Raw genomic sequence first — 22,520 nt, forward strand, 5'->3', positions numbered from 1 at the left:
AGATGTGGCTGGAGAAAACAGGCTTCACAACAGCATGGCTGGGTGGGAGCTGTGTTAGCACCTGGACTGGCAGTGCCAGGCTCCTCGCTGGCACGCTCCTCTGAGCTGCATGCCTTCCCCTGCCAGGGAAGTGCTCTCAGCAAAATTCTGCTCCTTCCTTTTCCTTCAGGCACAGTCGCAGCCACTTGGAAGCCAACGTCAATCAAACGGGCAAGCACGGGAAGGGGCGAGCTCGCTGCCCGCCTCAGCCGCCTCAACAGGCAGGAAAGCTCATCTCACCCACAGCAACCCCAGCACCTCTGGCATGCGCTTTCTTCAGCGGGGAAGTCTGCCTCCGTGGAGCTCAAGCATCCCTGCAAAGAAACAACACCGAGATGCCTCTTATGATAAGCACGACATATGGTAACCAAATGTGTACATTGGGGGTTTTTATTTGCTCCTCAGCACAAGTTCCAAAACAAGCTGCCCTACTTTCCTCTCTGTCTGACAGCTCCTCACGCGGTACTAACCTTACCTAGACTATGTTTCATTTTAGCTGCTTTCCCACTAACAGGTAAATACTTGACTCAGCATGCTCCAAGCAAAATATGCATCTAAACTACTGAACTGCTTGCTTGCTTTTTACCTTCTTTTCCTCACTTCTTTCTGCCCTAAATGAGACCCAGGATAAGCAGCCAACCTCCGAAAAGCAACTTGAAAGTCTTAATTGCTGCAAGTTATGCCATAAAATACCAGAGGCTGCTCATTCTCTAATGCGCGTGCACTTTGCTTTACGCTGCAGTGACATTTGCTATCCAAACAGCACGGGTGCAGATCACTTAGTGTTTCAACAGACACTGAGAATGGCCAGAGGCTCCAGGGCGTGGAGGAAGAGTAAATCATCTGCTGCTTTGCTACTTTTTTCCTTTTCCACTCTCCTGGCCAACTCGAGGGCAATAAGGCACACCTCCAAGGGAGCAGAAGTTCTGCTGGGTCCATGTAGGCAGTTTCCAGCTCACCAGGTGGGATCTTTCCATTGTTTCCAAGCCTGTCAGGTGACTCTGGGTTTCAACATACTTGGCTTTCCCTCCCAAAGCCACAGCCTTGGGAGTCAGGTTATTATAAATGAATACATTCCAGCTTTCATGTCAAACATCATCTGAAGGTCATCAGGCCTGGTCCCATCAGGCCATTCTCTATCACCCCTACTCTCTGTCTGATTACCCCTTCGAGGATGGCAACCACAGCCCTCCTGGGCCACCCATTTCAGCATTCAGTTAACTGCCAGCAAGCAACTTCCTCCTATTGCCCCAGATCATCCTGACAGATGTCAGCCCATCCTATCCTGCCATGGGGATGCCCTGTTTTCTGCCATCGTCACAGGGTTTCACACCCCAGCCTCCATATTAACCAACATCAGCTCCTTCAGGTACCTCAGAGCTGGGGTTTTCCTCTTTGGACTGTCTCCACATGGTGCACCTCTTCCTTAAACTGACATATCCAAAGTTGAGCACAAGTATTCCAGTGAACTTGCTCATTTGACATCATTTCACAGATTTACGTTATTTTATGGATGACACACTCCCAGATGTTTGCCTTTTTCACCATGTTAGAAGCAAGAACAGGCATCTGACTTTAGTACTTATAAAGAAATACCACAGAGCACTCCATAAAAAGGTTTGTAAAAGGAATGGACATTGACATAAAAACTCTATTTGGAAAAGATTTTTGGAGGAAAGAAACAACACCTCATATTTCTTTGAGGCAAGTATGGCTGTGCTTGTCACACTATAATTACAGTCTTTATCACCTGAGAAACTATTGATACCACTCTAAACAGTTAAAGCAGAAACAGTAATAAAGAGCCCTAATGAATCTCTACTGCTTCAACCTACATTTCATACAGCTTGGCACAGCTCTTCCATGCTTGGTTCCAAGCATCCACTCTCTCTGACTCTCAGGCACAATCCTGCTTCTACAAAGACATTTACAGCAATTTCTAGGACAGATTTTATTTTTAAGGCAGTATCTGGGGACACAGCTTGCACAGGATTTGCTTCTCTAGAACTTTTATTTATTTTTAACAAACCCACGACGTGTGGGCTGAAAATACTTCAGGAAGACTTCAGCAAAGACTCATACTTATTCATCAGGATGGTAGTCAATTAGAAAAAGAATAACAGCTACATCTTTATAAATAGCCTTTTTATCCCTGGGAATATTTTATCTTCCTGGAATAGTAATAGTCTTCCAACAGCTAAAAAGGTCTACAAGAAATCTGGAGAAGGACTTTTTAGAAGAGCCTGTAGTGACAGGACAAGGGGGAATGGCTTTAAATTGGCAGAGGGGACACTGAGATGAGCTCTGAGGCAGAAGTTCTTCCCTGTGAGGGTGCTGAGGCACTGGCACAGGGTGCCCAGAGAAGCTGTGGCTGCCCCATCCCTGGCAGTGTTCAAGGCCAGGTTGGACAGGGCTTGGAGTAACCTGGTCTATTGGAAGTTGTCCCTGCCCATGGCAGGGGGCTGGAACTGGATGAGTTTTAAGGTCCCTTCCAACCCAACCCATTCTATGATTCTATGAATAGCTGTATTAGAAGGAAAAGGTTAACAGAAACTAACAGAAGCCAAATCCTTCTTTTGTTTTAAATAGTTACACATGAAACCACTTAATGCATTCACTGTGGGAAAGCTGGTCCAGAAGACAATCCACCTTGGATTTTGCTGGCAGGCTCAGGAGCTGCAAAGCTGTCAGCCCAGGCCTGCATGAGTAAACAAGGCTGGGAAATGATCTCCATATGCAGCATGATCATGGGGCTGTCCCAGCTGCAACTTGAGCTTTTGTAACCTCTGATGGGTGTACCGTACTGCTGCGTCTTGGATGCGGCAGGGACTTGAAACAGGAGAACCCACCATTAATCACTCAGGAGAGCATGTTATTTGTTTACTTGGGTCTGCAAGCACAATAGATTTAGGATACAAACCGACTTGTACGCTGTGTTATCAGGCAGGCACACTGCACTGTACCAAACCATCACCTGCTCTCCAATCCTACAGCTCACATGCTCCTTAAACAGCATCACACAGCTTTGATTTGCTTTGCTAGATTGCACATAATCCTCTTCCGTGTCCAAGTCTTGTTAATGAACAGCTTGGAGACCACCAGGATCATGCAGTACAAACACCCAAATCCATCAGAAAGCCAGGACCCCATGGCTTTCACAGACAGGGCCACTTTCTGTGTGTCTTGCCCAGCCCTCACCACCTCTGCAAACAGCAGAGAAGGGAAAGACAAAAGCCTGGTAGATGTGTAGGGCAATGATAGGAGTCACGGGGCAGCACTGGAGCAGATTTTACCCTAAACTTGGACCTCTTTAAGTGCAAGAGCCCTTAAGAGCCCACTGATGTAAACTGGTTTTGGACAAAGTGTGACAAATAAAAAGAAAGTAGCACTGTCCTTATCTCCTGCCAGTGGGAGGCCCTCCTAGGTCAGGACTGAATTCTTCACGAGGATGGTGAGGCACTGGCACAGGGTGCCCAGGGAAGCTGTGGCTGTCCCATCCCTGGCAGTGTTCAAGCCCAGGTTGGACAGGGCTTGGAGCAACCTGCTCTAGTGGAAGGTGTCCCTGCCTGTGGCAGGGGGGTGGAACTGGACGAGCTTTAGGGTTCCTTGCAACCCAACCCATTCTATGATGATTGCTCTGTGGCAACAGGAGCAAAACTGCTTAAAGACCGAAGCCCACCATGCAGAGTCAACTCAGGCTGCTCTCAGGCACTGCATCACCACTGTGCCTCCATGCAGAGGGAGGAGCCTTGCCTCTATCCTGCCACTTGTCCCAAGAAAGCAGATGGGCAAAATGGATTGTTAAGACTGCAGGAAAGACCATAAATCCAGAGGAGTGCACTGGATATCCAAAGGACTTTCCTCCTTCTGCTTTTCTGGGGAAGAGAACATCACAAAGAGATCGACTCACACACCCACCCGTGTTGACAAACGCTGGGTGTGGAGACAAGCAGAAGCATGACCTATCATGTGGCATAACTGGCTGCATCTCTTACTGTGATAGCTCTTGATTTCTTGTGGCTGCCTCCCCAGAAAGATGCAAATGCTCCAGTCACCACAGAAGATCCATGACAGTGTTACACTTCTGTGCAGCTTGTCAAACCAAGAACCCAAGCACATCCCCTTAGAACAGCATACTGGAATGTGCACATTTTATCTTTCAACGTATTTTCAGCATTCAGTTAGAAATATAGGAAAGGCCATACACAGCTAGGCTGAGGGTCCCTGTAAGGCACTAGTTTTATCTTCCATTTAGGCTAACAGCATACTGCTGGAGAGAGTACAGTGAACTGTTCTGTGCTCCAGCTTCCTGCAAGGTACAGGGCAGGGACTCCCTGAAACAGGGGCAATGCCTCTGTATTTCACAGAGTTTTTCTAATTACTTCCTAAACTCACATTAATTTTAAGCATTTGCAATATTCTCAAAGCCCCACAGTCCCACAGCCTCATTAAGCTTTAGGACCTGCCCTTGTTTTGCTTTGACCCACCAGTTGCTTGTTTCATTTGATATCCCCAAGCATTTGATCAGAAAACCCAGTAAGAATTACTCTGCACTCACCTACTTCATGTTGCTCATTTTGCAGACTTGTGTCACAGCCACGGTTTCTCTTCCGGAGAAAAGAAGTTTGCTGTTTGCTCATCCTAGGTGTTACTCAGCTTTAATCATTCCTCACACCTTTCTCTGCCCCCATTTAGCTTACTACAGAACTGCTCAGCGGTGTTTCAGTGCAAAAGGGCTTTTCCCTACAGCTGCAACCCCAACCTTCACCTGTGAGACTGGCTCTGCAGTGCCAGGAGAGGCAGCGTAAGCAGTGCCCAGCTGCAGCTCTGCAGCCGGAAGGGAGACAGGGAATGCCAGCCTTCATGTGGGGGGCATAGCTAACGGCTCTGCCAGCCCCTTGGAGAGAGGATTGCTCTGATCACCTGCAGAAAAGCTAAGGAGGATACTAATATATGAATAAACCTTCCCTTTGTCAGCTGCTTGCACTGTGCAACAGCATAGAGCAGTGCTACTTGGGAACAACAGCAGTCCTGTATGTTTTGGAGCTGACAGCCAGGGAAAGGCCAAGTGCTGAGTGTGCTCCGAGGAGACTCCTGTTTAAGTCAATCAAGACATGAAAATTCATGACCTGTCCAAAATTGCTCCTTTCCTGCTTTAGCAAAGCATCAAGTGGCAGTGTGACAGCATCAAGCGGCAGTGTGACACGCATTCCCTAGTACCAACCCAGTTTCCAACCCCTGAAAGTGAAGGGTCAAATAAACACCAACCTTCCTCCTCCTGAGTGCAACATCCTCTTGCAGGGAGCACACCTGCACTGGGCACACCAAGTGAAGGTATATTTGGACAGCCTGCAGCCTGGACAATGCTCACTTCCTCGTTCCCCACAAGTGTAATCAGAACCAACTGAATTACCTGTGCCAATGTCCTGCCTCCTCTCACTTAGAGCCCCAGGGAAAAAGCTCCTTCTTTGTGCTGCATTTTTGTTTTATTTCTGGGAGGTCTAACTCAGCTTCAGCTCAAAACAGAGCTATATTAATGCTCTTCGTACCCAACCAGGGCGCAGACTGCTCAGATGCACAGGACCAGCTCAGTGCTCTTGCTGTCAGCTGCCTACACACAATTATCTGCAGACCACCTGCAGGGCACACCAGCCTTGGTTCTGATTCTTCAGCACACACATTTCCTTGCCAAGCTGCAGGTCTTCCTCAGGGCTGGAAGGTGCAGAGATTAATAACATACATCACAGGCCACGCAGATTTCACTGACTAGACACTGCACTGGGTGCAAAGGAAGAAGATGAGTTTAGGAACTTTAACCTCCCAGTTTGGCAGTCAGGACTCACAAATGATGACAGTATTTAACACCCCAATTTTATCCCTTAGGTCAGTGTAGGAACACCCAGACCCACTTCACCCTTTGAGACCTGCAGCTGCACACAGGTCCATGTAATAAAGATACGAAAACATCCCTACCTAAAACAACAAAACCCAGAACAGATAATACTGACCTCACAAGGCTATTCATAGCCAAATTAAAATAGCAGCAGGCTGGAAAGGCTGCTTGCCTCTGTCCATACCTCTTTATCACATATCCTGTCGCAATGTAAGGAAATGACCTCCTTTTGCTTTACAATGTGCGGACACTTCCCAATACCCTTGTTAGCCAAGACAGCTCTTCTAGGGCAGGTCAAAACCAGGAGTAGCATTGTATTAAGAATGATGGATGTGGTCCTGGCACCCACAGGCACACTGCAGTTCCCAATACATGCTGTAATTAACAGCACCAGAATGACTTGGTGCTAACACTGCCATACCTGTAGAGAGTCCACGATCAGCCTTGCCCCTCTTCCTCTCTTCCTGTCTCATGCTGGAGAATCCAGCCCTATTCTTCCTCCCATCTGATCTTTTCTGCTGTCAGTACCATGGAATATGTAGAGGTATTGTCATCACTATTTTACATGCAAAACACTGACAGCTATTATAATGCTCCCAGGCAAAATACTATGATGTTTCGTTAATGTCCTTTATCAGCAGAGAAGAACTAAAACCAGACCATAGGATGGTCTTTCTCTGTGTGAGGAATGAGCTGAAAATCAGTGTAAAAATCTCCTATCCATGGGAGCTGGACTATGTCTCCCTGCCCCGAGTCTCATGCCATGGAAAGGGAGCAGTGCAATTCCAGTTTCCACCCAGTGCAGGAGCTTGCCCACGGCTGCAGCCTGCATGAGCCGCAGTCACCGGGAGAAATGGCAGTCCTGTGCTGGGAAGCCATGAGCCAATGGGGTTGCCATGGCAGAAGGGACCCAGATGTCAGAGTCTCACTTAGACCTGCGGTAGCTCGACTGATTTAAGTGCTCCCTTTTACACACAGAAAGCCCTCAAGGTGCAGTAATACAGGTAGAAATGATACTGTACAAGCCTACAAACATTGCTTTTAAAGTACCAAATGGCTGGATAACAGCAAGTGCAGTCACTGTGTAACCTTCACACTGAAATTCAGGTGCTACCCAGGCAGCCGAGGGCTGTCCCACTGAAAAGGCACATGGCTGAGCAGCACCTACACAAGCATATTCTGCCTGTGGCTGCAATCACACCACTAACCCTCTTTCTGCCTCTCACTGTGATATAGTAAATATATAAAATACCTACGTTTTGGTTAGCCATTGTGAAGTGAAGCTCCACAGCACAACGGGAGCTCTTCAAAGGTGCATCATTTTCTCAACATCTGCAATATGCCACTTGCAGCTGTGGACTGTCTAATCCTTCACAGACCAAAGGCAGCTGTGAACTAAGAGAACAGAGAACATAATTAATATAATTGTTTTCTGAAAAGCTATTCCACTAAAAATGCTGCAGCTGCACTGTCTGCAATGGTATTTTGTCTGACTTGTCCCAGTAAAAGGAGAGAAAAGAAGTTGTCTGTTTCTACCCCCAAAAAAATCCTAACCAACTAGGTCATACAGAAATGACCTTCAGATGAGAGACAGCTGATAAGATAAAGCATAACATCAAACAAAGCAGGCAATTGTGGTCTCCCAGGGCAGTTAATGTTTAAATGCCATCACACAAATCTGTCACCATCACACAGGCAATGTCAGGGTCAAATACTAGGCTGGTTTGGTCTCACCTATTTCCAAATGCCAAAATTACTCAAGCTCAATTAATCACAGACTTCGTACAGATTTTTCTCTATTCATTGAGGGCTGTACAGGACAGGATGTACCGTTTCCACCTCGGACACAACAATGGTGTTATCACCATCACTGATGGTGATGATGCACCAATGCTACATTGGTAGCTGGTATCTACAGATAACCATCACCGAAGGCAGCTTTGGCAGGTCCTGAGGGAAGACAGCAGCTCTGACCCCAGCAGTGGTTCTTCACTTCCATGTGCATCCCAGAACAATAAAATCGTCTCATTTCATTGGAAGCACAGCCTCGGGTGGTTTCACTCAGGTTCAATCACTGTCTCACATTATACTTTCCAATAACGTTCAGCAGGATGGAGAATCTCGGCTGTTTCATTAAAATCTGTTTCCTCCTCCTCCCCCTGAGCAGCTTTAGTGAAGGACGTCCATTGATCAAAAATGGCCCCGAGATGTTCTTAGGTGCAGAGGAATTGCAGGAATTCATCAGAGCAAGAAGGTCCCTAGCCCAACCCCCTGACAGCAGCCAGTAGAAGATATTTCAGAACAACAGCACAATGCTATGCCAAAAGAACCTGAGTAAACTCCCCTATTCAGAGCATGTGGGGAATGTGTAATTGAGGAAACGCTCTGCTGACCACATTAGAAGTGCGTGAACTCTGCTCATTTGCACTCAGCCTCAGCAGTATCACTGCTTCCAAAGGAGGTACGAGACCCACAGCATTAAAGAAGGTTTTGTTAAGGCTTCAGCTTCCTTTTATAAGAAAAGGATGCATAAGGATTTTTTCCCTTATGCATTTATTCAATGTAACTCTCATATGAGTAATTAACTACACTGAAGTCTACTCATTTCCTTCTAGCATGGAAGAGCATGGGTGGAATTTGCATTACATACAATTTACTTCCTTTTATCCATTTTTAATTTAATGAACCATCCTAGGGTTACTACCTAGGATAAACAAAAGACTGAGCTTCCTAGTCCTAACCATGATTCCCTAGAGCCATTATCACCAAAAAGAAAACCATCAGAAGAGAAGTGTGACTCAGACTCCTTCAGGCCTTTTACTGGTAATAAACTGTGCTTTAGTTTAAATATTTGAGCCTTCTGTTTATTTCGTAGGTGAGGACTATTTGCAGATCTTGCAGGATGTAGCTCATTGTAATTCTGCAGATTGCGAGAACACAAATAAACAAGCACAGCGGCCAGGGACACCGAGAAACCCTCTAATATCCCATTGAACAAGGGTGGCTGTGTCCCAGCTGCAAGAGAGGACGCCAGTGCTTCAGAGACCTCACTGTCTGTCACCCAGCCAGCCCCAATGCAGGCAGGGAGCAGAGGGAAGCTCTCCCATAACACCACTAAGTGCACTTGGCTTTGGGGTGGGAGGCAGAGGATTGCGCTGAGGTTTGGTTAAATCTGCACTTACATCCTCAAGAAAACTGAGTTTTAAAAGAATTTGCAGCTCCCTGGTTATTAGCTCACAACAAGCTTCATCCCCACGGCTCAGCTGGGAGCCAGGTTATTGCTCCTCATACCAGTTGTGCTGCGTTTCTGCTGCACCAACATTTCCATCAGAGAAGTATCTTGGTGCCCAAGCTTCCTGCTTAGCCAAGGGAAAAAAAGTCACATTAAAGCAGCTTTAAAGAACCCAGCTGCTCTGCTAGCAGTTTTAGATGCCACATAGTATGAAGGTTACTCCTAAAAGCATCTTTTAGTGGTTGTACCTGAAAAGGCAACAATATACAGTAGATGAAAGTGAGAAATTAGCAGCTTAAAGCTAGACCACTGCAGGTGAAGGTTACTTATTTAGACTCCTCACCTCCCTATCCCCATTGGTCACTCACTTATCCTCAAACCCAGATATTGTCAACAGGAAAAAGGGAGATGGAAGACAAGTTTTGACTGAGTTCAAACAAAGAAACTGCAGGACTAGAAGATGAAGAAAAGAGCAGCCACCCATGAGAACTTCTGGCTTTTGTTTTTGACCCTGAAAAATATTTGCTGGCCTCAAGTTTGCTTCTTTCCAAAAGTAATTCTTCCATGTTTGCCTCCAGTGGTGACATGTCATAAATTGCTTTCCTGACCCTGCTTGTTATGCCCCAGTAATACTGAGCTTGCAACACCTGCCTGCCCATCTGGAACTGGTTAGGAGCCCTCACAACCAGAAGCTATTTTTCTGGGGGAGAAAAAGAAACCCACAAAACCAAAACAGAAAAAAAAAAACACCAAACCCCTTCATTTTGTAACACAGAGGAGCTCAGAAGTCAAAAATACATGGGGCCTAATTCCTGTGTACTCCTCTGCCTGCTGAGCTCGATGGCACAAAGCAGACCATGGTGCTAAACCCCACAGGAAACCAGTGCTACTTGTTTAGGAAACATTGCACACTAAGGGATCCTTCCTTCTGGTCAGTGATTCTTTTTAAGCCTCAGCCATGCCTGGATGATTCTGGAATAACTCAAAAATGGAATGAAGGTAAATGCAAACCACCAGAGTGCATCTCATCATTGTTTAAAATGAAGCGTATTTGGAAGGCATCATTCCCTCCAGCATCTGGGAAAAGGAAAGTTTTGGAAACAACATTCTAAGAAGTAATCACCTGATCTGTAGCTTCCAGTTTGTGATGCCAAAACACAGAGCAGTTACATCCAGAGTATAGAGTCAGCCCCCCCATTATAAAAGGGGATTAAAATGAAGCTCAAGTCCATGCCTGATTTGGGATCCCCATCTTCTTCTCTTCTAATCTCCAAGCATACACTGAGGCCTGTGCTGCACCTCACTCGAGTACAGAATGCACTACACTACCAGTTCGTATAAAGCTGGGTTACTTTGTCACTGAGCAACAATGAAAGGAAATTCCAAGGAGAGTAAACCCTGAAGCTGCCACTTCACCTGCTCTCACAGGCCTTGCTTCCAGTGTCTGTCCCTTTCATTTAGTTTAGCTCAGGATAAAGTTTACCTAAAATCCAAGTGAGAAATTCAAACACAGGTTGCACCAACTTAATCACATCACTAAAAATAAAGTCATTTTCAGATGATCATCTGGTACCAGTGCCTTACACAGACAAGGTGTTTCTTCCATCTGTGCAGCTCCAAGAATACTTAGCAAATCTGCAGGGAGATGGGGAAGACAGACTTCTTGGATAAGAATAACAGGATCAGCTGTACTGTTGAACGAGGTAGAGGTTTTTTTTCTAGGTGCTCAAGCTGAGCAAGATTTGGAGCTTTTATGTGAGTGTGACGACTGCAGTTCTGCCCAGACAAATGCATGATGATGATGCTGTGTAGAAATCACATTATTCTGCAGAGGTCAAGATAACTGCCCAGTGACACTCTATGCTACTGACTGCTCTGCTTTGCAGTCCTGCATTCAGCCCAGCAAGGTACATGCCTGCAAGAGGGCAACAGCCTTTGCTGAACCTGCTGAAGTGATGCAAGCTTATTCAAGCAGAAACCCAGAGCAGCTGCTGGCAGCATACAACACCCTCTGTGGGTAAGCTTTGCTGAACTGCTGTCCCAGTCCTGCCTCATTTCTCCCCTCCGACATGAGCTATACCATTAGGTTTAACATGCAAAAGTTAACTTGATTTTGAGTCAAGAGTCACTAGCAGGTCCTTATTTCTCTCAGGCTTTTGCTGCCTGTTGACAGCCCACGACAGCGCATACTCCTTTCAACTCTGTTGCAAACACTTATTATTGTTCTTTCTCCCTCCTACACCTCTGAAGTGCAGATAACACTATTGATTTAAGTGCAATCAAAGCGAGCCTGCTGTACAATGAACATTTTGTCCACACTGTGCCATACCATGGCAAGGGCTACCTCTTTCCCAGCGATGGAGGCCCATTAAAGGGATGTGATTTATGAGTTCACGAGGGAAAAATGAGTTTGTGCTTCAATTACAGAATTGTGCAGAGAAGCAGAAACTTGGTTCCCACATGGAACTTCTCAGATACAATGCCAAAGGGGGAACAGAGAAGGAGAGAGGAGGGGAGGGTAAAGGAGGCATGTTCAGACCTCATACCAACTGATCCTCGCCTGCTGACACCTGCACAGATGTTTCACAGTGGTAGGACAATAGATCTGCACTGTCCCAACCAAATCTTGTGGTCTGCCTTGGGGGCAGAGATGTAGGGGCACAGAATGTTATATTCACTGCCAAATAAATCCAGGAAAGACATAATAAACCAAACAGCAGTGGCCACAGGTTTCCATAGCTTATACAACAGCATTGATCACACCTGAGAGCTAGCGGCAAAAGGAGCTGAAATTAACAAATGCTGCACTTGTTGCCATGCCAACTATTTACAAGAGTGAAGCACGAATAAGGAAGTAAATAAAACCAGGATGGAGGCTATGGAAACAGGAAAAATCATAAGGAAGTGACACTTCATATTCCATGTTTTCACAAGTAACTTACAATGCAAAGTGAGGAAGCAATAATGAAACGTAAGCGATAAAGCATCAGAAGCACCTCTTCTTTTGTGCGGTTTTCCACTTTTTCCCAAAGCTTTTCACGTCACTTTTTCTTTACAACACAGCTGCATCCTTGGCCCACTCCCTCTCTGAAAACAGCAGCTGCCTCACAAACTTACAGAGGTCACAAAACCACTCTATGACTAGCTGCAAAAGCCCTTGATAACACAGTTCACCAAACCAAGATAAACCACACTTTTATTCAGATAGCAGCCCAAAGTCCCGACCAGGCTGATGCGTGTGATGGCCCAAGACGATGGGGGGGGGGGGGGGGGGGGGCACAGGGGAACTGGCGCTGAGCCCTGCCCCAAAGGGCCCCAGAGAGCACAGAAACCTCGCAGGGAGTGCCGCTGCCAGACCACGCTCAGCGCTTCCACCAGCGCCGCCACTCCTACAGCAAGCGTCGAGCCGGCCCCATGTGCTGGCAGCCGCTCCCGTGCCGGCCCTCACACCTACCGCTCCCGCCGCCGCGGCGGTGCCCACGAGAGCAGGGCCCAGCGTGCCTGACGCTGGACAGTGCCGGTCCCACAGCCGGCAGCGCCCTGTCCTCCGCCGGGACCGGTCCCGCGAACCGCGGCTGCCCGGGGCACGGCCAGCTCCAGCGGCTGTCTGCTTCTCAGCAGCGCTGCGGCTCCCCACGCCGACAGAACGCGGCTGTCCCGGCGGGCGGGCGGGAGGAAGCGAGAGGAGCGGTACCTCGGCCGCGTTCTCCGCCCGGGCAGCAAGAAGTCTGCCCGGGCAGCACTGGTACCGGGGAGCACGTCCCGCGGCCGAGCCCGGCACACACCGAGCGGTCGCACACGGACCCGGAGCGCTCAGAGCGGCTGCCTCTGCCGGGCCCGGCCCGGGGCTGCGCTCCCGCACCCCGCAGACACCAGGATCGGGCGATCCCCCCAACCCTTACCTGCCCTCGGCGGCGTGCGGCGGCCGGGCGGGGCGGGGCCATGCCAAGGGGCGGGGCTATCACCTCGGGGGCGGGGCCGTGCCTGTCCCGGGCGGCAGCACCGCGGAAAACGCGGCCCGGAGCAGCGGGCGGCGGGAGCGGGGTCCAGAGGCAGATTGGGGTTCGGGATCCTCTCACCCTTCCCGACTATGGGCTTTACTTATTTCATACCTTGGCTTGTGAAGACGGGATAACCTGTCCCACAGCCAGGACAGGACCCGCCCCGAAGGTGGACGCCCCGAGGGGAGGTGTCAGCAGAGCAGGTGTAGGCAGCAGTGCTGCCGGTTTGAGCCCCAGCACTTGGCAGCACTACGGCACGAAGCAGTCCATGGCCGGACCGCGCAGAGCTTCTGAAACCCCTCTGACCTCAGTCCGTGCCTGAAGGGTATTGGAGGGGAAACCCGGGGCTGAGGCGTATCCAGTCTTCAACCCGGGCAGATAACAAGAGTGAACCTAGGCAAGCCCCTGTTCAAACCTGAGCCAGCAAAAATTAAGCTCCAAGTTAGGATGTGAAGGTACATTTCCAGCGATTCCAGTTCATTGGGATTCCTACATCCCTGCTGTTCACCTCCCCAGCACAATCTGGACCCCTGGCACTGCCCTTCATTCCCCTCATGTCTCACTGGTCTCCACCCCCTCACATCAAGGTACAGCCACAAAGAAGGGAGACATAAGGTACAGGAAGAGCTCTTAGACAAGGAGGAGAAATCAGGATATGGCAGCTCCCACAGTTTTCATCTTCTACAACAGAGAAGGCTGAAGCGAGACTAGTCACACACATGGGCACTGAGTTTTGGCTAAGTGTTTGCCTGCTACACACACCCCCTTTTATGCTGTCCCTATTTTAGAAGTGGGGAGATGAAGGCCACAAAGCAAAGCACCTTGCCTCAAAGCCCAGCTTGTCCCCAGCAGCATCACTGACCTGTTCATGAGCTTCAGCACAGAGACAAACTCCACTGGTCTGCCCAAAGACTTGTGCTTCTGTGTGATACTCATGTGCCTCTGCAAGCCTGAGCCTCTATACAATGAGATTAAAATGTTTCTTCGAAAAGAGGGACGTTGAGATTTCAGAACATGGGAATATTTGCACTGGAGTATTTGCTTTCCTCCTGTAAGTGCTGATTTCCAGCTGCAGTAAACTAGAACCACTCTAAGGATCTCAGCTGATATAAGCGCAGTGGCAAATGTGCATTTCTTCCAGCTTGGCTAAACTGAGACCTGTAGAAACAGACATCTCTGTCGATGGCCTTCAGCTTTAATCTTTTCAATAGTGCCTTTAGGCTAAAAAATGCAGCACTGGCTTTGAAGGCAAATAGCCAGAGCCTTGACACTACTATTAATGTGTCCCTACCATCATGCACAGCCATAGGAACTACTTCACTTTTCTGTATCTCAGCTCCAGTCGATGGCAATTACACTAAAGCCCATTGAGATCACTAAGAGCACTGTGTTATTGCTGTAACTTGGCTGGGATGCTCAGAATCCATTGTGGGATATCAGCATCAAATTAATCAATGCAACCTAGAGGCTACAACTGCAGCAAGAATTTTGATATGAGGATTCCATAGGTACAATATTACTTGGATTTACAACCTGTGCTTTCACATCTTTATCCAGGTACCTAAACCCAGGCCATTATAACCTGTGCCTAATAACGGGTGTAAAATAGCAACCCAAGAGCATGCAGTAAACTTCAGAAATGATGGACCTACAGTGTCCAAACATCACTGTAAGTTTGAATTTCTGCATGCTGGAAGTCAATGCTTCTGCATCAAGTGGAGGAAGGAATAGCAGCTTTGTAAAAGTTTATTTTCTGGCCAGATAGAGAAAAATGTGACTTGAAAGAGAGAAAATACAGTCCCATGGGGACAATTTTACAACAGTCTGTGAAATCAGCCAGCTACTCCTAGGCTTGTCTCAACTTCAAGTCTTTTAATGTCTTCATGAGGACAACTGGCAGAAGCCATGTAAAACATTAAGATAGAAGGCAGAGGTGGAGAAAAATTGGATTTATTTCCTGATCTCTATTTAAGCTGTTACGGTCTGTATCCTTGAATGAACTGCTGATTCAGCAGCCCAAGTGCATAAACCTGTGCCCGGGAAAGGCAACCAGACATCCCTGCACTGGACCAGTGTCTCTGGCTCTGTGGGACTGACCAAGGGAATATTCCAGACCATGTGCTGTCTGCTCTGCAATAAAGCTGAGAGAAAAGAGGAGGGGAGGGCATTTGTTATTACAACATTTGTCTTCCTGGGCAACTGCTTCACATACTGCAGCCCTGCTTCCTGGGAAGTGGTTGGACATCACCTGCTGATGGGAACTACAGAGTTCTTTTTCTTTCCTTTGCTTCCATGCATGGCCTTTGCTTTTGCTTTATAAAATTGCTTTTATTTTGACCCATGAGGTTTTACCATCTTATTTTCTCCCTCCCAGTCCTGCTGACAAGGGGAGTGATAAAGTAGCTTGGTAGGTGCCTGGTCTCCAGCCAGGGTCAACCCACCACTTTGTTCATTCATATTCCAGTGAGGAAGAAAAGTTCCTCAAAGCCTTCACAACTTCTTAGAGTACAAATGGATGACTCCTTAGATCAAATGCACCTTTAACTTGGCTAAGCAATCCTTTTGTTATCTTACCACGACCTCAGTAAGTATAGCCATGACACAGCTCATTGTTCCCAGTCTTTTTCTCTCTATGCTATCCTTTTTCTTAACTCAAATCCTAGTGAGTTCAGTATTTTTAACTGTGACTTTGAAAGGGCTGCCAAAAGATAGCTGAAAAGTATATAGCAGTGTGATTAATGCTCTCGGGGCTTCTTCAGGATTTTTCTCAGCGTTAGAGAAACCTAAATGTGGAAGCATGACAAAACCGGTAACTATTTCACTTGGGGTTTTCATTCAAAGTTATACTACCCCAACGGATCTCTGCAACTCTCCTCCCCAGCTACATAACTGCAGTCCTAAAATTACTGGGAGCACCAGGGAAAGAACACGCTGTTTGTTTTACTTCCCACTGTCTTGTCACAAAAATACCATACTGAGAACAAAGTGCCTCTCAGTTTTGTTTACTGGGTGTTAAAATGTTAGTTTACAACATGCCAAAATACAGAATCCCCTGTCCATTACTGCAAATGCCAGCAAACCATAAACAAATGCAAACTCCAAAGCATAAAATATATGAGAAATCTGTGTATGAGCAGGATCTTACATCTGTAGGAAATGTGAATCTAGGACTGAACAGGGGCAGAATAGCAGAAAGTCTCTTTAGACCTATCCCTTGCAAGCATACTTTATGTTGTGTTAGAGAAGGAAAGTCATGTAACAGCCAAAATCCAGCTTCAGGTCAACTGAAGCTACATGGAGCTCATCCAGTTTAAACCAGCTAAGAACCTGCCCTTATTTTATTTGGCACTGTGGACCTCAGTTTTTACTGATGAAAAGTTGAGCTGTTTTAATCAAAAACTGAGGCTCTGTGTCCTTTCCACTATAAGGTATAAATCCATGGTTGGCAGTGGGAACTCTGAAAGACTTTCGATACTATCTTGCTCAGCATTGCAGGATTATTTTGGGGTTTTTAATGTGATAACAGTTTTAAGAGAGAAACTGGCTCATGTTTCAGAGAACTTTCTGAGAGGCTTACAAATCCCAAGGCATGGGGAAGGCGTTACTAACTGCTTACAGCGAAGCCAACAGTTTTCTTAGGGCCACATTCATCCCAGCTACCAGTGACAGCCTGGCAAAGTGTACACCTAGTAACCATGGGAAAACTTGGTGGGCACAAGGAAAGTCTTTCAGGAAAACAAGCCTGAGACCTCCAACCATATGTCAAAACTGGTACTGATCGCTGTTAGTAGAGGAAACAGGTGAGAGGTTAGATGAGGATGAGATGAAACAGCGCTGACTGCATACTGATATATACTGCTCCAATTGTAATACATCTATTTGTGGACCTATGTGTTTAGGTTGAGGGCAGTGCTACAACAGAGTGAAACCATCAGAGAGAAGTAAAGGCTATGTAGATGCTCTTACCACCACTGTCACTCCAGGTTTGACGTGCTGAACTGAGTGTTCAGGCTAGACATATGGTGCCTATGGCCCAAAACATCCTCAAAAATCTGTTCCCTAGCTTCCAAGACATGCAGTAACCCAGCTTACAGCAGAAAACATGAAATATAAGGTGACTTCTTCATGAGACACAGTAAGCAAAGGTTTCATTTCCAGATAGAAATATGCAGATGGTTAGGTGACACTGCCTGATATCCCTTCTACACACTGTCCCATCCCTGCCCTCTGGGTGCTCTGCATGCTCCCTTCTCATCAGCAGGAACACCTCAGAAATACATGTTTGCTGCTAACCATCCCTAAAAATGTGCTATGTTTTAAGAAGAAACAATACAGCTTCTCCTGTTGGGAACATATCCTGGCATGCCTTTAAAAACAAGCAAACAATAAATCTTTCATACAGAGGTTCTTTGAAATATTAGTGAGTTTGCTGCCCTCTTGCAGTCCACATTCTGAACCTGGATTTCTCTTTGGTTCTGAGAGGTTCTCCTAAGTAAAGGCTACACTGCAGCAAGGTACCCCGCACCAGGAAAGATAACACAGAGGTGAAGCTGTTTGCAAGATACAAAAAAAGAGTAGATCTCACTGAATGAGAACATCTGCAGTTACATTAGCCTGCAAGAGAACAAACTCCAGTGATTCACTTTCTGGTTTTTGCTCTTTTAGGGTACATTTGGAATTATTTAAAGTTTTTTTCCATGCAACCAAAAGGATAGAAACAGCCTTTCCTTAAAGAAATGGCAAATATAAACTGACCTTTCATGTCATTATTCACCACCATGCCCAGAGAGGCAGGGATTTAGGGGAATCCATTAATTACTACAGTTCCTGATTAATCTGAGGATCCTAGGGCACCTGAGGTCAACAGCTCCCCTATGCAACCTATTACCATGATGAAACACAGAGGGCAAACAGCAGCTTTTTACAGCACATGTGTGCTGTGGTGGTGTCCTCTCCCCCAGGCCCCAGGTCCCAGCCCCACACACGTGGCTGGTTCATCACTGCAGCAGCCTCACTGACTCCACCACACTAAAATCAAGGCTGCAAATGATCTTTTGTAAGGTCAGGGTCTGGCTGTCTCAGGAAGGCACCTTAATTACATGTAATTACTGTTAACAATGTACAACCACTCTAATCCATCTGCTACAGGTCAGTTGTCAACTGGGGTGTGCCCTGACTCCCAAAATCACAGTGAAGTGCAAACAGCTTTTTCCAGAGATGCAAAGAGAGTGACAGTGATAAATGCTGAATGGGACAGTCCCGGCTGGATACATGACATTAACCTGCAGAATGAAAAGCTAACACTAATTCAATACCAGTCACATCAGTGGTGTCGATAGATAAGGCCCTGAACCAGGTTTTAAGCCATTATTTCTTTCTGGGAGCTGTCTGCTTATAGAACTGGAAGCTTTTCAGCATTTCATACAGGTTCCAAGAACATATCACTTATTGAACATTATAGAAAAGGCCACCCATTAGGAGTTTTACATCATCTCTGGCACAGAACCAATACTCAGTATCTGGGGAGGAAAAGAGCACTTCAGATAATTTTACAAAGCAATCTGATCCTTGGGAAGCTGTACAAGCCTGCAGCTTTTTGCTTTATCCCTAAGAAAGCCTGGGAATTACAGGGTAGTTTATACATCAAGATGGTTGCACAAGTTGTGCAGCACCCTGGGTGCCCATGGGCATGAGGTTGCTCAGTGTCCAGGGCTCTGCAGCACCCATCAGCCTAGATGAGAGGAACCCAGCTACAATGTGGGAGCAAGGACATAGCCACATGCAGCAACTGTGCAGGAGGCAGCCTGGCTGCAGGCAGCACGAACCAAGCCCAAGGGAGCTGGGCTGTGGGGCAAAGGCTGGTGTGCGGTGTGCCACAGCTACTAGCCATTGGAGCAGTGGTTTCCTCACCAACGGGACATGTTTGCACAGCTGCACAGCCCTGCTTCTCACACGGATGTCACTGTGCCAGGCCAGACTGCCCCACTGCTTTTATTAGCTCATTTGAATCAAATTGCTGTGTGCAACTGGATTAGACAGTTGTGCTTCAAAGGTTACACCCTACACACCATTAAGATTCATGTGTTTTTCAGATGATGTCTTCTGAGTGATTGCTTTCCCAGCTGCTCCCATGATGTACGGGCTGCTGACAGTTTCATTTTCCATTACTTCCCTCCAGTCTGCTGCCTACTTGATCACACAAGTGCTTCCAAAGAATTTGAACTCTAATACACCGTGTGTAACAAAGCTGCTGGGCTACAGGATCTGAGTCCTGATTAGCTGAGGAATAACTTTGGTTGCCTGTCACAAGCAAACCAAAGGCATGACAACAAAAGTGCTTAGGTTTATCTCAGCTGGTCTTCCACCCTGCTTTTTATTGAGGATAGCCGATCCTCTGCTCGACAACTTCATCACATCATTCCATTGCACTGTCATACTCAATGTAATTAAAATTATTAATACAACTCAAATCAGATTATTAACCAAGTAGGATAGGAAGCACTATATCATTCTTCCTGAGAATTAAAACCAACTAAACAAGTAATCATCTCCCAGCATGAAGCCCCTGGGAATCAAAAGCAAAAGTCTCATCAAACAATCACTCTTAGTTCACTTCTCATTAGCTTGCTCACCTTAAGGAAGCACACTATCTCCAAAGCACTGCCCAGCTTTGGATAATCAGAGTCTCCCAAGGAAAAACACCCATCACATCCCACCTTGAGGTGTCATCACAGTGGTGGGAAGCTGCCTGCTGGTAGAGCCAGGCTCCAGACACCACCAGGGACTCAGCACGCACCTCAGAAGAAGGACAGAACAAGCTATACAACCATTAATTAATAATTAATGGTCTATGTAATTATTATTGTGCCTCCCTGAGAAAAACGCCACATGGTCTCACTGAATTTTGGCTCCTTCAGAGAGCAGCCGAGCTGCAAAGCCTGGACGAGGCAACGCTTCTCCCTGAGCCTCCAGTTCCCTCCTGGGTCCAGTCATGTGAAGTAACGTGAAAAGGATTCACACCCAGGTGAAGCTCAGGCCAGACTCCAGGGGCTGCTTTGGTCTCTTTCCTAAACTGGAGCACACCAAAAGCAAAGAGATTTTTAGCAAGTCCTCCCTACTTAGCACAGGGAGCAGCTGAGGTCTCTATGTCCGAGCATTTCCTTGAAACTGAGAATTAAAAACAAGCTATTGCTTAAAATGAAGAATGAGATCACCTTGTATTCGTTTGACAGCACACATCAGTGTGTTTGACAAGTACCAAACACTAACATCATTCTAACACCTACCCACCTAAACCCTCCTTTTCAGAGACAGCAGAACCAGGTGGAAGGCAGAGAGTTCAATACAATTGCATGAATCTTATGCCAGGCTTTAATTTGGCACAGTAATCCTAAAATTACATTATCCCGTTAAGGCAAGCAGGTACCACATAAATTATACTTATATGCACTCATAAGCTGAAAGCATTTTTCATTTTAGACAAGTACAACAAATGCTGCCAAACTCAAGGAACAGTTAAACTCATAACAGTTTCAGAAGCTGTTAAGGTATGAAAGTGAAGACGATGGTTAGAAAAAAGACCAAAAAAAGAGATAACAACGAGAGTTAATCATACGCAGTGAAAAGGTTATGCAGCCAATGCAAAGGGAAGGGAGCAGCAACTGTACAAAGGCAGAACCACTTTACTGTGATTTATCATGTGGCAGAGAGCTTGCTTTGGTTTTTGTGCACAAATGGATTCGCTGATGGTGGCACGTTTTGTTAGAGTCACTCTATAACCTGCATCAGTCAGGGCACTCATGGTGCAGAGTAGAGGGACAGGATCTCCTCCTTTGACCTGCTGGTCACTCTCCTTTTGATGTATCCCAGGATACGGTTGGCTTTCTGGGCTGCAAGTGCACGCTGCCAGCTCATGTTCTGTTTCTCATCGACCAACACCCCCAAGTCTTTCTCCGCAGGGCTGCTCTGAATCTCTTCTCTGCCCAACCTATAGCTGTGCCTGGGATTGCTCCAACCCAGGTGTAGGACCTTGCACTTGGCAGGGTTAAACTTCATGAGGTTGGCATCAGCCCACCTCACAAGCATGTCGAGGTCCCTCTGGATGGCATTCCTTCCCTCCAGGGTATCAACCGAACCACACAGCTTGGTGTCATCGGCAAACTTGCTGAGGGCGCACTCAATCCCACTGTCCATGTCAGCGACAAAGATGTTGAACAAGACCGGTCCCAACACCGATCCCTGAGGGACACCACTCGTTACTGGTCTCCAGCCAGACATTGAGCCATTGACCACAACTCTTTGTGTGGCCATCCAGCCAGTTCTTTATCCACCCAGTGGTCCATCCATCAAATTGATGTCTCTCCAATTTAGAGACAAGGATGTCGTGTGGGACAGTGTCAAATGCTTCGCACAAGTCCAGGTAGATGCCATCAACTGCTCTACCGCTGTCCATCAGTTCTGCAGCCCCATAATAGAAGGCCACCAAATTGGTCAGGCAGGATTTCCCCTTAGTGAAGCCAAGCACCTTGTTGTTTTTCATGTGCCTTAGCATGCCTTCCAGGAAAATCTGCTCCAAGATTTTGCCAGGTACAGAGGTGAGACTGACTGGTCTGTAATTCCCCAGGTCATCCATTTTCCCCTTCTTGAAAATGGGGGTTTTATTTCCCTTTTTCCAATCATTGGGAACTTCACCTGACTGCCATGATTTTTCAAATATGATGGACAGTGGCTTAGCAAATTCATTCTCCAGCTCCTTCAGAACCTGCAGATGGATTTCACCAGGTCCCATGGACTTGTGTACGTTCAGATTTTTAAGATGGTCTCAAGCCACATCCTCTCCTACAGTGGGCCTAAGGTCTTCATTCTCACAGTCCCTGCATCTGCCTTCCAAGACTTGGGTAGTGTGGTCAGAGCATTTGCCATTGAAGACTGAGGCAAAGAAGTCATTAAGAACCTCAGCCTTCTCCAAACCCAGGGTAGCCAATTCTCCTGATAGCTTTCGGAGAGGGCCCGTTGTCCCTAGTCTGTCTTTTACTTGCAATGTACCTTCTTGTTATCTTTCACATCCTGAACCACGTTTAATTCTAACTGGGCCTTAGCTTTCCTAACCTGGTCCCTAGATTATCAAAATAGGAGCTATTCTAACCACACAGAGCATAGGAGATCTAGATCGAATCCAGCACAATGCGATAGACACTATTTACAACAAAGCAAGCTATCTCTGGGGATATAGATGCTAACTGGCAAGCAGGATAGAAAGGAGGCATGCTCAGGGCTGCCAAACCACTGAGGATACACCCACAACACGGAGCCAATAGCTTTTATGCCATCCTCAGGACACAGACCTGCAAAGGCA

At 46.9% G+C, this 22,520-nt stretch overlaps 1 protein-coding gene across 1 annotated transcript in view; it reads right to left on the reverse strand.

Moving 5' to 3' along the window:
- Positions 1-215: 215 nt before the first annotated feature.
- Positions 216-22,520, reverse strand: part of PSMD10 (proteasome 26S subunit, non-ATPase 10) — a 53,910-nt gene continuing 31,605 nt past the window's right edge. The window contains exon 5 of the mRNA XM_057425234.1: positions 216-353. Coding sequence (XP_057281217.1) covers positions 344-353 — 10 coding nt within the window. The 3' untranslated portion in view covers positions 216-343. The remainder of the gene's footprint in view (positions 354-22,520) is intronic.

This window comes from Pezoporus wallicus, unplaced genomic scaffold, assembly GCF_028554395.1.
Source record: "Pezoporus wallicus isolate ANWC-B61680 ecotype Strahan unplaced genomic scaffold, APGP_CSIRO_Pwel_v1 scaffold_6445, whole genome shotgun sequence".
NCBI lineage: Eukaryota > Metazoa > Chordata > Aves > Psittaciformes > Psittacidae > Pezoporus > Pezoporus wallicus.